The sequence below is a fragment of the Globicephala melas genome, chromosome 21 (genome assembly GCF_963455315.2).
Source record: "Globicephala melas chromosome 21, mGloMel1.2, whole genome shotgun sequence".
NCBI lineage: Eukaryota > Metazoa > Chordata > Mammalia > Artiodactyla > Delphinidae > Globicephala > Globicephala melas.
The window spans coordinates 13,425,597-13,442,590 of NC_083334.1; the positions used below are offsets into that span (position 1 = coordinate 13,425,597).

Sequence of the window (16,994 nt, forward strand, 5' to 3'; positions counted from 1 at the left end):
CTTCACGTCCGTAGAGAAAGGACTCTGAAGGATATCTTCCTTCAGAGAAGGAATCGCCAGAAGTAGGTCTTCAGTCACTCAGCAAACATCTTGCGAGTGCCGTTATGTATGAGGCACAGCTGTGCAATGCATGAAACGGTCCCCGACCTTCAGGAGGAGACAGGTGGATACACAAACAAAATCACAGTACAATTTGGTAAATTCAGTGAGTGTTGCAGGTTCAGGATTGAGTAGTGGCACAGATGTGTGGAGTGTCAGCTCTACCTGGGCCAGAGCTCAAGAAAGGCGTTTTCTTAAGGGTAGCAGAGTTGAGTCCAAAAGATTGAGTGGCTCTCATCCCCTTTGGGCTTGTCGGGTGTCTGCGGCTGGATGCTGCCCCGTGTGCGTTTGTATGTGGGTTATGTCAGCTGAGACACTGTGCAGGTGCTTGGGATGTAATGGAGAGATGAGCCTTGATGGGAAGACGGGGGCCGATCCTAAAGGGCCTTGGGAGCTGTCCTGAGAAGTTCGGGCTTAATCCTGGAGACCAGTCGTTCTCAAACTATAGTGTGTGTCAGAATCACCTGGAGGGCTTGTTAAGATGCAGGCTTCTGGGCCCCAAAGTCTGTGATTCTGTGGCTCTGAGTGGGCCCTGAAAGTTCGCATTTCTCACAGGTTCCCCAGAGATGCTGATGTTGCTTATCCAGTAACCACACCGTGAGGACCGCTGCAGTAGAGCCAGTGATCTGTTCGCGTTTGCATTTTAGTGCCCAACTCTGGCTTTTTATTTACAATTAGAACAGCCCAGGTAGTTGAGAAGTGGTCTAGTAAAATTAGCTGGCTGCTAGGGTCTCAATAATCGTGTTCCCCCAGAATCCTTTCGTTGAAATCCTAACATCCGAACTTGATGGTATTAGGAGGTGAGGCCTTTGGGAGGTGCTTAAGTCGTGACAGTGGAGCCCTCATGAATGGACTTGGTGACTTATAAAAGAGGCTGCAGAGAGATCCCCAGCCTCTCCCATCGTGTGAGGACACAGCAAGAAGGTGGCAGTCTGCCACCGACAAGAGGGCCTTCACCAGGACTCAACTGTGGTGGCACCCTAATCTTGGATTCCCAGTCTCCAGACTGTGAGAAATACATTTCTATTGTTTATAGCCAGCCGGTCTGTGGCATTTGGTTATAGTTGCCCGAACTAAGATACTGGCCAAGTGTAGGAATTCTAGTAGTAATGGAATATGTGCTACATTTTCCCTGCAGTTGGATGTGAATGAGACCAGTATTTCAGCTCCCTTTAAAGCTTTCCCCCACCCCACTGCTGTTCTGGATCCTGAAATGTTATCAAGAATAGATAAAGTGGGGCTTCTCTGGTGGCGCAGTGGTTGAGAGTCCACCTGCCGATGCAGGGGACGCGGGTTCGTGCCCCGGTCCGGGAAGATCCCACATGCCGCGGAGCGGCTGGGCCCGTGAGCCATGGCCGCTGAGCCTGCGCGTCCAGAGCCTGTGCTCCGCAACGGGAGAGGCCACAGCAGTGAGAGGCCCGCGTACCGCAAATAAACAAACAAAAAAGAATAGTTAAAGTGATCACTAATTAAGAACCTGCTGTACAGCACAGGGAACTCTACTCAATACTCTGTAATGGCCTATATGGGAAAAGAATCTAAAAAAAAAAGGGTGGATATACGTATACATATGACTGATTCACTTTGCTATATACCTGACACTAACACACAACGTTGTAAATCAACTATACTCCAATAAAAATTAAAAAGCAAAACAAAACAAAACACATAAGCTGTTTCCCCGGTAGGAAATAAAGGATCCTCTATGGACAAACAGACCCTGCAAATTAACAAGACTTCTGACTAATGATACTGAAACATTAAATGAATTGTTAAAGAAAAAAAAAAGAATAAAGTGATTCAAGAGTAGTATTTATTCAACTGACTGCAAAGAGGGACATAATGTTGATTTGAGTCTGGTAGAAACTGCCGTATATAAATACTGCACTCTTGGGGGTGACGTGCTCGTAGTGTAGATTGGGAGGTGTTGGCAACATTGTGTGTGTCTCGTTTAGAGTGTAAGTAAAGAGTTTTGGAACTGAATGTGTCAAGCAGAAGTGTAGAAGAACTTCAGACTATATTGAGTATGTACATACACACAGTTACTTGTTGATAAGAACCATAATGATTTCCATTAGGAATTATTTTTTTAATAATATTTCTCATCTGATTTGGGATGTAAAGGTGTCCCTGCCTGAACGAAGGAGCTACTCTGTAGACTCTAGCGGACTTCTCAGAGTCCTTTCTAATGCTCTGTGATCTAACTTCCTAGCATTGCAGTAATTTGACACAGTTTCTAATTTATAAATGACCTAAACTTAGAAAGCACCCCAGGCCATTGCTGCAGGGCACTTGCCAGGGTTTCCCTCTGCCCAGCCCTGATGCTCTGAGTGCGGCAGCGTCCAGAGCCTGCGGTTCCTTCCCCAACATCCAACACAGCCCCATCCCTTACCTGCCTTGCGGGACCGAGGACTCAGGGCACTTCCATTACACTCTCTACAGAGAGTGTAGTTTTATATAGTTACATATAAAATTACACATATATAATTTTATATCCAACTCTGCTCCCACCTCTCTTCTCCCAGAAAACTTTAGTCATCTTCCATTCTAAGACCTGCATTTATACGAATAAAGTTCAGGTCCAGAGATGTTAAACAGGTACCTGGTTAGTCACATGCTGATCTGGAACCTGAACCCACGTCTCCTGGACTTTAGTCCTGGACTCTTCCCACCGCACTGCTCACTCACACAGGCAGATGCTACGCGAGTCATGCTCCAAACTTAGAAATCGTACGCGTCAGAACTGCGTTCTAAGTGTCTGTCTTCTGTCTGTTCACATCACAGTTCTAATGTGGGAGAAGGGTTCTCCCGGCAATTTGATGTGTGGATTTAAGTGATAGGACGCTATTATTTAAAGAATCTATTGCAAGCATGCTGGAGGGCCTTAAGCCAAAGGAAGTACTGGAAGTTTCAGCCCTTGAGATGTTTAAAGGAAGGAGATAAAAAGTGCGCTGTAGGCACCCTGACTTGGCCTTGCCTGGCCCGTGAGGCCCCTGTATTCTTCTCCACTATAACATGAGAGGCTCCACCATCAGCTCCTGCTATAGGATCTCTGCTTATTCCTCAAATATACTTTCTACTAAAGTGGAGTGACACACTCCAGACTTTGAAATTTCAGGTGTTTGGTGTGGTAAGAGAATCCCACTTGTAAAACAGAGAACATTCCGGCCTCAAGTTGAAAAGGAAGGTAAATATTGTTTTAGTTCCTGGGCAGCTTTTGAGGTGATTTTCAGATAACTCTGAAGAAGTTTGTGACGATCAGTAACTACTGAGAATTGCCATCAGCTTCACAGTAAGAAGGAAGCACCATTTCTCCTTTGGAAACTGGACTAGTCCCTGAGTGAATCCATACCTGTTTCTTGAACCCTCTTCTCAAGGGGGTTTATTGAAACTTGTATTTCAATGTCCAAGAAAGATTCAAAGACTTGTTAGCCTGTCGGTGACATTTTCTAGCGAGGAACCCCCTAATCCCTTCCCTTGATTGCATGGGGGGGTGTGAGGAGACCTGTGCATCGTGGGGGACAGAACCCAATGCTGGGGAGTCGGGGTAGTGTAGCCTTGCCTTCTGCACTCTCACAGGAGCTGTGCCTCTGTATTAATACTTCTCAGTGGGGTGGGAGGACAGGGCCATTTGACAAGGTCTGGAGACATTTTTGGCTGTCACACAGGGGGAAAGGGATGCTACTGGCATCTAGTGGTAGAGGCCAGGGTTGCTGCTAAACATCCCATGATACACAGGACAGCCCCACAGCAAAGATTTATCCACCCAGAATGTCGCCGGTGCCCAGGCTGAGAGATCCTGCCGTGTGTCATCCGTGGAATTCCTCAGTCAACCTGCCGAGGCTGTTGCAGTTAGGCTGTACCTTGGAATTTGATAGCGCACTATGAGAAAAGAAATAATCTATTGTTGACACTTTTGAGTACTTGAAAAATACAGCGGTGCCATTTGAACCCAGTTATACTTGTGCTACTTCTGGAGCCCTTGGTTTGCACTGTAGGTTACTTTACCCTCCTTTGCCACATTGGAAATAGTATCTAACAGTTGTCCCCTGGTGTTTTTGTTTTACTGCAAGTCACTTTACTCACTTAAGGAAGAACTATGTCATGGGCAGAAGGCTTACAGCAAAAAGCAGTTCTGTGATGTTGTTCATAGGTCCACTGAAATATCCTTAAGGGTTCGCCTAAGGTCTAGTCCAAATGTCTTTTTCCGCAAATGACCCCCTTTCCTTTTGCTCTGACCTCAGTAGAATCTAGACTCTATAGGAAGGAAAACAGTCGACATTTATAATTAATTGTCGTAGAAGATTATATCACTCGTGTGTTCTTCTCGGCACCCGTGCAAAGAGCCACTGCCACCCAGTGTGTCACCTGCCACTGTTTGTGGTCTCGGCCTTCTTTTTTAAGCTGGATTAAACATTGTGTGGTTAACCGGTTTTTAACAGTGTGCAGCATTACCTAGGTCTCTGCAGAGAGACAGCTGCAGGAGTCTCGCTTGAGCTGGGCAGCGCATCTTCCACCCTCTTGCCTGCGCTTCTCTTGGCGTGAAGATTTCTTGGATGGACGGGTTCTCAGGTCACCAAGAAGCGTATTCATCTGCATCGCTGGATTTACTGGGATTTTTGCACGGCAGTCGCGTGCGCTGCTGGAGTGCCCTGTTAGTCATTTAGCCCTGAACATGGCATTGGTTTTCTGAGGCAAAAATAAACAGAATTGTCTAAGCAGCAAGTTGCCGTAGCGTTTGTTAGCAACAAGCTTTGTCATCAGACAATGGCTTTGTCTTGCCCTTAACAAACAGAATGCATTCACGTGAGCAGGGGACATTCAGGCAGGACTCCAGAATGTTTTCTCAGCTCTGCAGCTGGGTTTTAGGGGAAGGTTTATTCTCTTTCTTCCTTCCCTTTGGAATTTGCCTCAGTTTTTGTCCTTTTAGAAAGACTTTTTTAAGCCTTCTCAGGAGAAGAATTTGGTTGTTGTTAAATGTGTGTCAGTTTCTTTCTCTATATCTTTCTTTTTATTAGTCTATTTTAACCCAAAATTAAAATTGCAGTCTAGGTTTATTCTATAAAAGGCAAGTTTTTGTCCCCCAATTTTAAAGTAGCTTAAATGTTATGTACAGAATTTAGAGTTTAAGGATGTATGTTTCGAATGTTTAAAGTAAATGTAACCAAAGCAAAATAGTTTAAGGATATGTGCTTTAAATCTATTTAAAATAACTGTAATCAACATGCAGAATAGTGGATTATAACTGTAGGAGTTTAAGCTCCTTAGAATCTAAGTATAATGGAACTAACATGAGCTTTGGAGGTAGAAAAATAAATGAAAACTTTTCTGAAAAATTCACTAGTCCCAGCATGTATTTCTTTAGGTATACACGCGAATAGTTTTAGTTTGCAATAGGCTAATTTGGGGACAGACTGCATTTACTTTTGTCTTCCCACTAAGGGGGCTCTGAAATACGCTTTTTTCCTCTCCAGATGAGTGCTGAGATAAGTTCTTTGGTCAGGGCCTCTCTGTCAGCCAAGAATAGGATATGCTGAGAAACCATCACTGAAGTCAAATGAAAATGTCTCCTCAGCACATGTACAGAAAACATCCTGTAATACCTGACAGACCCTCTTGAGCAAGGCTGACGTTGACTTGAAGTCTGCCTGTGACCGTTGGTGATAAATGTCAGAAAAAGCTGCTCTGAAAGACACAGTGTTTTGTGGTCCTTGCCTGAGTTTTTCCAGTTGATTGTTCAGCCTGCCTAGGTGCTATTGTAAGCATCTGCACGATTGACTCTGTGACACGAGGGCAGTGACGACCACCCTAGAGAATTGGAGGTCTCCCTAGGTGTGTAAAACTTCACTTAGACTCCGTGTCCAGGGGCATCGAGAAACACAACACCAACCCTCTTTTATTGTCGCCGCTTCCAGTCTAAGTCATGTGTGTTCTGACTCACCTCCAGAGCTGTGCTCTGACCTGCCCGGGAAGGTTTATACCCATCCAGAGGTCGCCTCGTCCCTGGACACCACTGGAAACAATCCCGCCGTGTTTCTGAAGTGAGCTTGCTCTTCCGCTTTCCACAGTGGCTTTCACACTTTGCCCACTTTCCTCAGGCCTCTGTCCCCTCCCCCTTTTTACGCACCTCCCTGAGCAGATAACCTCCCTCCCCACTTCCAGAAACCAGAACCCAGGAAGGGAACTGCTCCAGCTCCCCATTTGCTTGTGTCTGCATCCATCGCTGTGCCTTGCCTGTTACCACAGTGGAGGAGGTGGCCTTTCCCAAAGCCACCCTCCTCAGGTGTCTACTGGGTACCCATCTGTCACCTTTTTTTCTTTTAACTGGTTCCTGCTCATCAGCATTAAAACCAGCTCATTTCTTGCCCATTTAAAAAAAAAGAAAGAAAAGAAAAATGCCTTCCCTCAACCCAGCCCTTCCCTGCCTTCAGGTGTGTATGCAAAGCCAGTCAGTTGTCCACAAGGAAATGCTCAGCGCTCATCGTTTTTAAAAATTAATTTCGTGTGAGTCTTTTGCTTTTTATAAGTTATATAATGTCAGCTTAAGAAAACAAACCATTGTATATGTTTTTGAGGTGATTTTCTATTTTTTAAAGAAATTTATTTATTTGTTTTTGGCTGTGTTGGGTCTTCGCTGCTGCGCGTGGGCTTTCTCTAGTTACGGCGAGCGGGGGCTACTCTTTGTTGCGGTGCGCAGGCTTCTCATTGTGATGGCTTCTCTTGTTGTGGAGCACGGGCTCTAGGCATGTGGGCTTCAGTAGTTGTGGCACACGAGCTTCAGTAGTTGTGGCTTGCGGGCTCTAGGGCACAGGCTCAGTAGTTGTGGCGCACGGGCTTAGTTGCTCCGCGGCATGTGGGATCTTCCCGGACCAGGGCTCGAACCCGTGTCCCCTGCTTTGGCAGGTGGATTCTTAACCATGGTGCTACCAGGGAAGCCCATTGTAAATGTTTTTAAATTAAATTTTTAAAAAGTCTCGCTAAGACCATGTAGCTCGTGGTGGCAGAGCCCGAATTCTAGTCTGATTCCAGACTCTACTGACAACTGTCTCCTGCATTTGATATGGAGGTCCACTAGTGATCTTGGCCACAGTGGATTTGATGGAGGGGAGGGCTAGACACTGTAACAGAGTAAGCTGAAGAATGGGAGGTGAGGAGACTCACCCTGGTTCTCTCCTTCACAGCCAGAGTTCTAGAAAGAGCACAATACCTGATCCACAGCAAGCACTCAGCAAAACGTTAGCTATGTTGTGTTGCTCTCTCGGTAACGTTTGACACAGATCATACATCCACTCAACACATTTTATGAGTCCCTCGTGTGTTGCCAGGCACTCTCGTAGGTGCTGATGGTACAGCAGTGTGTGAACAGACAAAACGCTACCTTTATGAGGACATACAGGATAACTAAGTCGAATATGCAGTATGGCAGTCGTGCTGTAGAGCAGGGGTCCCCCAACCCCCTGTCAGGAGCCGGGCTGCCCAGCAAGAGGTGAGCACTGAGCCAGTGGGGAAGCTTCATCAGCTGCCCCCCATCGCTCGCATCACTGCCTGAACCATCACCCCCCCACACCCCCTGTCCACGGAAGAGCTGTCTTCCACGAAACCCGCCCCTGGAGCCAAAAAGGTTGGGGACTGCTGCGCTAGAGAAGGAAAGACGGGAGAAGACTGGTGTTTTAGGGTGGAGGTTGCAGGTAGAAAGAGAGTGGCCAGGGAGGTCTTCCCTGAACCCTGAACTAGGGACCTGAAGGGGGCGGGGAACTGAGCCAGGCAGATTCCTGGGGGATGAAGGGGCCAGGCTGAGAGGATGGATAGTAAAGCCCGGAGCAGGGAGCTACCCAGTGTGTCCAAGAAACTGGTCAACGTAGACCACGTAGTGTGTGACTCCATTCATACGAAGTGTCCAGGATGGGTAGTCCAGAGACAGCCCTATAACGTAGTGATTCACTATTTTTATAGATTATACCCCATATAAAGTTGTTATAAAATATTGGCTATATTTCTTGTGCTGTATGTTATATCCTTGTAACTTATTTATTTTATACCTGGTAGTTTGTACCTCTTAATCCCCTTCACCTGTGTTGGCCCTCCCCATATACTCCTTCCCTCTGGTAGCCACTGGTTTATTATCTGTATCTGTGAGTCTGTTTCTGTTTTGTTACATTCATTCGTTTGTTTTAGTTTTTTTAGATTCCACATATAAGTGAAAACATATAATATTTGTCTTTTTCTGTCTGACTTATTTCACTAAATATAATAGCCCCCAGGTCGATCCACATTGCAAATGGCAACATTTCATTCTTTTTATGGCTGAGTAATATTCCATAATATATATTGGGTGGGTCAAAAAGTGCCTTTGGTTTTTTAAGTAAAAATAAAAGACACATTTTTCATTTTCACCAAGAACTTTACTGAACAGTGTATTCATCCTTTTGTTCTACTACCTTCTGCCATTTTTCAGGCAACTTCATAATTCCACCTTCCCAAAACTTATCTTTTTGAGCAAAGAACTGTTCCAGGTGCCTTTTACAGTCTTCCAGGGAATTGAAATTTTTTCCATTAAGAGAATTTTGTAAAGTCCGAAATAAATGGAAATCTGAAGGTGCAATGTCTGGTGAATACAGCGGATGAATCAGAGCTTCCCAGCCGAGCTGGAACAGTTTTTGCCTGGTCATCAGAGAAACACGCAGTCTTGCATTATCCTGATGGAAGATTATGTGTTTTCTCTTGACTAATTCTGGACGCTTTTTGTCGAGTGCTACTTTCAGTTGGTCTAGTCAGGGGTAGTGCTTGTTGGAATTAATTGTTTGGTTTTCCGGAAGGGGCTCATGATAGAGGAACTCCCCTCCAATCCCAGCATATACACACATCATCTTCTCTGGATGAAGACCGGCCTTTAGTGTGGTTGGTGATGGTTCATTTCGCTTGCCCCACGATCTCTTCTGTTCCACATTATTGTACAGTATCCACTTTTCATCGCCTGTCACAATTTGTTTTAAAAATGGAACGTTTTCATTACGTTTCAGTAGAGAATCGCATGCGGAAATATGGTCAAGACGGGTTTTTTTTGCTTAACTTACATAGACCCAAGCATCAAAGCAATTAACGTAAAACCAAGCTGGTGCGAATGATTTTCAATGCTTGGTTTGGATATTTTGAGTATGTTGGCTATCTCTCACGTGGTATAATTGATTGTTCTCAATTTTTTTTTTTTTTTTTTTGGTACGCGGGCCTCTCACTGCTGTGGCCTCTCCTGTTGCGGAGCACAGGCTCTGGACGCGCAGGCCCAGCGGCCACGGCTCACGGGCCCAGCCGCTCCGCGGCATGCAGGATCCTCCCGGACCGGGACACAAACCCGTGTCCCCCGCATCGGCAGGCGGACTCCCAACCACTGCGCCAACGGGAAGCCCTGTTCTCAATTATTGTTTCGATTTAATTGTATCAACTTCAGCTGGTCTGCCCGCCCGTGGAGCATCTTCCAGCAAGAAATCTCCAGCACGAAACCTCGAAAACCACTTTTGACACGTTCGATCAGTCACAGCATCTTCTCCATATACTGCACAAATCTTTTTTTGCATTTCAGTTGTGTTTTTACCTTTCTTGAAATGATAAAGAATAATATGCCAAAAATGTTGCTTTTTTCTTCCATTTTCAATATTAAAATGGCTACATAAAAATTCACCAATCTTGGTAAGTCGTTTTTTAAATGCACGCTGATGTGACAGCTGATGCATACAATCTAACGAAATTGTTTCAAATGAAGTTAAAGACAACTAAGTGCTACTAGAGCCATCTCACGGAAACAAACAAACCTTTTGGCCAACCCAATAGATATGTGTATCACATCTTCTCTATCTAGTCATCTGTTGATGGTCACTTAGGTTGCTTCTATATCTTGGCTATTGTAAGTAGTGCTGCTATGAACATTGGGGTGCATATATATTTTTGAATTAGTGTTTTCATTTTCTTTGGATACATACTCAGGAGTGGAATTGCTGGATCATATGGTGGTTCTATTTTTAATTTTTTGAGGAACCTTCATATTGTTTTCCATAGTGGCTGTCCTTTAGTACCCACTGCGGCTCAGAATGTACCACATCAGACATTAATTTGGCCCACAGCTGCTGTGTTCCCTCTTTTGTACCTTGTCCTCTGAATGTGTACTATCCATCTATCTCATTCAAGGTAAAGAGACTGCTGCCATGAAGGCTGATCTCCTGAGGGCCAGGAACATGAAAAGGTACATTAACCAACTGACTGTGGCAAAGAAGCAGTGTGAGAAGAGGATCAGAATCCTGGGAGGCCCTGCCTACGACCAGCAAGAGGATGGGCCCTTGGATGAGGGGGAAGGGCCTCAAAGCCAGAAGGTGGAACTTTGTAGTTTCTTGTTTTGCCGTTTCATATTTGTTACGAACACGGCTTTAATCACATAGACAATCTTTTCACTTCTTGGTATTTAACCTAAGACATATATTCCAGAACATAGACTCACATGTTGTTCTTGTAGGGCTCTCAGTCTATCTTTCCTTCTTGACTTCCATACTGTTATTAGTTTGCTAAATTTTTTGGCCTGAATACAAATCAGGTAATTTCTTAAAGAGAGTAAATATTTTATTATAGTTAAGAAGCTGTGCTACAGAGTCAGAAAGCCTGGCTTTTAATCCCAGGTCTGCTGGGGATTGACTTTGGGCAAGTTAGTTAGCCTCTCTGTACTCTATTTATAAAGTAGGGTTAACTGTACATACCCTACAGGGCATGATAATCATTAAATTAAACAATGCACATAAAATGGTAAGTATGGTACTTGGTGTATAATGAGCACTTAATAAACATTTATTATTACTGGCAGTAATTATTCAGGGGTATGTTTAGTGATGTTATAAATGTAAGAGGAACCCAGTTGTGGTCTCTCCTTTTGGGATAAAACATTAGTCCCAAGGTCCTAATTCTCCACATTCTCATTAGTACGCCGTAGATAGTCTCGTGAGTGTATCGTAGGTATTCGACAGCTAGAGAATCGTGGGCCTGGGTCCCTCTTGGTAACATGTTGGGGGTATTAAGAGCACATTTACTTACTCTTCTAGGCCTTGTGGTCCTTTTGAGTGCTTAGGGGGTATATTTCCTAGAGAAAAATTAACCTGCTGGTCAAGGGGTAATACACACAAAACATAAAACTAAGTTAATAGAGTATGCATCATGAAACCAGATCCAGTGGGTCTGGGAGATAGTGAAAAAGGAGTAAATAAAAATCCCTGAGGGGAATAAAGAACAATCTGCCTTCATAGGCTACCTTCCAGCCTGAAATACTTCATGGCCTTTGGCATATGTGACATCCACCAGGACAATTTTTTGTCTTCTGCCCAGAGATTATTGATTGTGGCATCAGCCCTCCCAGAATTTACCAGAAGTCTTAGGACAGAAGGAAACGTGCTGATCCAACAGAAGGAAATTAATGCAAGAGCACAGTGTTTGCTATATGGAAGCCCTTAGTAAATGTTAATTGGTATTACATTGTCTCTCTCTCTCTATATATATATTTTTTAATCATATATTTAGCAGTAGTGTCAACGTGGACCTACCCAGTCTTTTCTTTCCACTTCCACACAACAGGCTCAGAATTACTGAGATTAGTTCATCTTACATTAACACAATGAGATTGAGTTCATCTCACGTTAACACATTTGACTCAGAAGTGTGCAGTCTCCTTATCCTGGTGACACAGACCCACACCGTTAGTGTAGGTGTGAATCAGTGAAAGGCTTATGCAGGCTTCAAGAGAAAATAGAAAACAAATGGAGTAGAGAACTTGGTTAATTCACCACTAAGATATGAGATATATCAGATGTTCAGTTAGACTTGAGATATATTTGCTGTCATTTATTTGCATATATTTGCACTTTTAGAACTAAACATAAGAGTGTTCATAAGACACAATAAAAGAATCTAAAAGTGGCTAATTTAGAAGATGTTTTGGACTTGATTTTGCAAATATGTGGATTTGTATCGAACTTGAAATTCATTTCAATCCATGAAATTATACTGGGAAGACTTCCTTAGAATTGTTGAGAGTCTTTCCTGCTCAGCTCCTCCCCATGTTAAAAATGGATTGCTGTCTGAGTGATCTGTCATTCCCAGCCAGAGTCGACATGGGAGCCTTCAGACTTCTTTGGAGCCTGTACGGTTAGGATTTGTACCGAAAAATGCTTTGCTGGTAGGTGTACATAAAGTGAGGATACATGCTACAGTCTCCCAAAGTTAGTAAACTAAATCCTAAATATTAATGGTCTGTAGCAAGGGATCACTTTTGATTACTTAGTTATCAAAAGTTATTAGAAAAATGCCTGCCCCTTTCTGTCCACAGAACAGATTGAGGACTTACTGTCAGTGGCAGAAAGAGTTGAACATGCATTGATCATATGCACTTGATTTTAGAAAGATCTTAACTGGTAACATTTCTGAAATTTTTCCAATTGCCACAATATTAATTTAAAAAATCTTAAATGTAAGTTTTCTCTTTGTTGCAGTATACATAGACATCATTTTTATTACTAATTAATAACTAAGGATATAGGAGTTAAACTCCTTCTAAATTAATTTGAGGCATTTCTCCTAGTTGAGTCATGAATTATTATGAAACTCATCTGCTTTCTCATATTATAGCAGTCCATACTCAAGATTGATCTCACTGTGTCTTCAAATAGTGGTTTTTCTTTTCTGTAAGCATTCAAAATAGTAAACAAAGGAGTAATTGTGATACATCTCTACAGTAGTTTTATGGGCCAATTAAAATGCATACAAAAGATTTTTTTAAACGAATGTGATATTATAAACAAAAAGACAAGGTATGAAATCATTTGTAGATTTCCTCAGCTATATGAAAATAGGATGGAAAGCAAAAATGCCAAATTATTAGGCTCCAGCTTCCTGGTCTTTTATATATTTCTCTTCATTTTTTCTATTATTGGCACGATTGCTTTTAGCAATACATCCCATAAGGCAGGGATTTTTGTCTGTTTCATTTCCTAGAAATGTGCCTGATACAGAGTAGATACCAAATAAAGCTTTTGCTGAATGAATGAATGATTAATAGAAAATTGGTATTTATTGAATATGTGCATTTTGAATATTCAGTAAACTTTTTAAATTTAAAATTTAGGAAGGTGAGAGAAGTACTCTATTACATTGACTATGAACTTAGAAAATGAGACATGTTTTCCTGAATGTAGAAAGTAATCCATTGGAAGTTAAAGCAAACTGATACTTAAAATTTGATTTTTAAAAACTTTCTCTTAAATTTCCTTCATAGATTCTTCAGTTTGAAGATATCTTGGCCAATGCTTCCTACCGAGAGCACTTTCGAACATACATGGAAAGGATGGACAGGAGAGCTCTGATTAGCTTTTGGGAGTCTGTGGAATATTTAAAGAATGCTCACAAGGTAGGATATATAGGCCCAAAGGAATATTAATCACTAGCTGATGAAAACTTGTATGTTAGGCAGTATGTCTGTGTTTCTTAATCAAGCTGTAAGATAAGATACATTAAAAGAATACTTTAAACCAAATATATTATCAGCATTATGTTCTAGCCCATAATGGTAAATAGAATTAGATTTCATTTTTACAAAAAGTGCTTTTGAATGTGTAGTCAAGGAAAAAAGATTTACAAATATTCCCAATTATTGAATTTAGTTTCAGGTAGTTATTTTTTAACCCATTATAAAAAAGGCATATACTTATTACCCACATGGCTGTTACAGTAAATTTGGTCTTATCACCTATACTTCAATCTCATAACCTTGTTATTTTTAATATCATAATGTGCACATTTTACACAACTGTCCTCCTTTTATTTAATTTAAAATATGATTGTGTTAAGACAAAAAATAATTTTTGGTCACAGATGCCTATTACAGCACAAAGCCCAACAATAAGCATTGTGTTCTGCACTTGGCAAGTTCTCGATATATAGTTAAGAGTTAAATTGAAGAGTGTGAAATATATGTGTGTGTGTGTGTGTGTGTATATATATATATATGTCTAAAAATATATATAACAATATGTACAACATATATAATACATGCATTTTGAGAGGCTTACTTATTTTTAACATTTTTATTGGAGTGTAGTTGCTTTACAACGGTGTGTTAGTTTCTGCTTTAAAACAAAGTGAATCAGGTATACAGGTACATATATCCCCATATCTCCTCCCTCTTGCGTCTCCCTCCCACCCTCCCTATCCCACCCCTCTAGGTGGTCACAAAGCACCGAGTTGATCTCCCTGTGCTATGTGGCTGCTTCCCACTAGCTAGCTATTTTACATTTGGTAGTGTATGTATGTCCATGCCACTCTTGAGAGGCTTATTAAAGTAAGCGTAAACAGCACTATGTACATTAAATTACTCATTTGCACTTCATATGAATGTTGCTAGGGCTGAATACCAACTTAAAATACATCATAAATTACAAACTACTTTGGTTAAGGAACTAAATCCAGTCTCATAGTATTTTTAAATCTTCTTAGGAATGTCTTTCATTGTTCATTTATAAGCCACAAATTACCTCATTTTACGCAATATTATATTTGCCAACTTTATTACATATTTTATTTACCAGACTTGACTACAAGCTTGACTTTTGGCTGCTCTCAGAGGAATATTGAAAAGAGCAATCTAAAAAATTTTCCTAAACTACTGAAAACAAGTTGAAAAATGTCAATGCAATAAGAGGATATAACTTCCTCAAATAGCTGTATTTTGACCTAGCAACACTGATTTGGATGTAAAACTTCCGGATTGTTTGTTGTATTCATAATATTCGTTAAGTCGTTTGTCTTCTTTTTTTGCTACCGTCGAAGACTTTTCGTAACATTTCTAGAGTTAATAAGTTGTCTATAGCGGCAATGTAAAGGTTATGTTAATGAGATGTTTGCACTTCCGAATTAGGCTTAGTACACTTAGGCGGAGACCTTGTTTAAGACCAAGCTGTGTAATACAAGCTTGATTACAATGTAGTAAGTCATCATTCTGAAGAATATTTCTCTTGCTTTCTTTAATTATACAATTATTATTTTTGTGGTACGCGGGCCTCTCACTGTTGTGGCCTCTCCCGTTGCGGAGCACAGGCTCCGGACGCGCAGGCTCAGTGGCCATGGCTCGCGGGCACAGCCGCTCCGCAGCATGTGGGATCTTCCCGGACCGGGGCACGAACCCGCGTCCCCTGCATCGGCAGGCGGACTCTCAACCACTGCGCCACCAGGGAAGCCCTAATTATACAATTATTATATTGACTTTCTTCTGAAGTGAGAAGTTGGCATTTCTAATTATTTTTACTGGATGAAAAAGTCATACTGAATTTAGCTGATCAGTTGTATTCCTGTGGAACTGAGATTTATGAGAAGGAATCCACTGCAAGAAGAGAACTGTTCTCATTCTTATTTTTTTCCTTCCAGCATTAAAAAGAAATTACATTTGTTAACTGTTCAACGTAAAGTGTTCCTTTTAAGGAACCAGTTGTTTTTTCAGGGTCTGACACTCACCCCTTGGCCCTGAATGTGCCCACAAAAGCCTTTGCACACTCATCCTACATTCTACGTGTCTCCCTTCCACCTTTAAAATGCAGATAATTCAGAAGAAAATAGTTTTTCTCAGAGATGGTATTACTTTCTTCATCTTCCTGTCTTTTCAGAACGAAATTCCACAATTAGTTGGTGAAATTTACCAGAATTTCTTCGTGGAGAGCAAAGAAATATCTGTGGAAAAATCACTTTACAAAGAAATCCAGCAGTGTCTTGTAGGAAATAAAGGAATCGAAGTGTTCTGCAAAATCCAGGGAGACGTTTATGAGATGCTGAAGGATAGGTATTACCCTTCATTTATTGTCAGTGATCTGTATGAGAAATTGATGATAAAAGAGGAAGAAAAGCATGTCTCCCAGTTGATTTCCAACAAGGATGAAATGGTGAGTCATGTTTAACTTTCTGCTCCCTTTTGAGTGGATAAGCTTTGAATATGATTATGTGGGTGCAGACTTTGTGAGCCAGATTTGGTGTGCACCTTTATCTTTTGGCATACAGCACTTTTTTTTTTAAACATCTTTATTGGAGTATAATTGCTTTACAATGTTGTGTTAGTTTCTGCTGTACAACAAAGTGAATCAGCTATACATATACATATATCCCCATATCCCCTCCCTCTTGCGTCTCCCTCCCACCCGTCTAGGTGGTCACAAAGCACCGAGCTGTGCTATGCGGCTGCTTCCCACTAGCTGTCTGTTTTACGTTTGGTAGTGTATACATGTCCTTGCCATTCTCTCACTTTGTCGCAGCGTACCCTTTCCCCTCCCGTGTCCTCAAGTCCATTCTCTGCATCTTAGCATACAGCACTTTAAGTGGAACTTTAAGTTGAATTTCCTTGTTGCTTCTCGTCCTCACTTCTGTCTTTGTCCTTCTGACCAGCTGGGTACCACCAGCCGCTGCTGAGTCAGAGACCGCCCCCTGCTCTGTCTGCCTGAGACACAGCTGGGTTTGACTCCTGAAAAGTGAGGGCAGAAAATCTGTGGGGTGGGACATTTGTGACCAAGTAAGAGAATCATTAGCACAACAGTCCCGCTGGAGAACAGACAAAAAGGACGGGGAAGAAATGAGGAGAGGTAGAGGATGCAGGAGGAGTCTGCAGGAAATATTTTGGAGTTTAAAAAAAATCAGATGAAATTAAGATGTTTTGAAAGAAACCTTGTCCAGCCATGCCTGAAGTCTGATTTTCTTATAGTGTCCTGGGTCATTTTGGATAGCCCCAGTTGCCGTCTCCCTTTACTACTAATGACCTATATGAGTTTGAAGGTTTTGAAGGTACAAAGGAAAAGTGTTTTAGAATCACCTTATATAGAAAGATTGTAATTTAT

The 16,994-nt window shown here is 42.0% G+C and overlaps 1 protein-coding gene across 4 annotated transcripts in view; it reads left to right on the plus strand.

Annotated features, from left to right (window-relative positions):
- SNX25 (sorting nexin 25) overlaps window positions 1-16,994 on the plus strand; it is a 116,520-nt gene that overhangs the window by 74,156 nt on the left and 25,370 nt on the right. For all 4 annotated transcript variants that reach the window (XM_060291525.2, XM_060291524.2, XM_060291523.2 and 1 more), the window contains exons 7-9: window positions 10,279-10,460; window positions 13,400-13,531; window positions 15,780-16,052. In XM_060291525.2, the coding sequence (XP_060147508.1) occupies window positions 10,279-10,460; window positions 13,400-13,531; window positions 15,780-16,052 (587 nt within the window). The remainder of the gene's footprint in view (window positions 1-10,278; window positions 10,461-13,399; window positions 13,532-15,779; window positions 16,053-16,994) is intronic.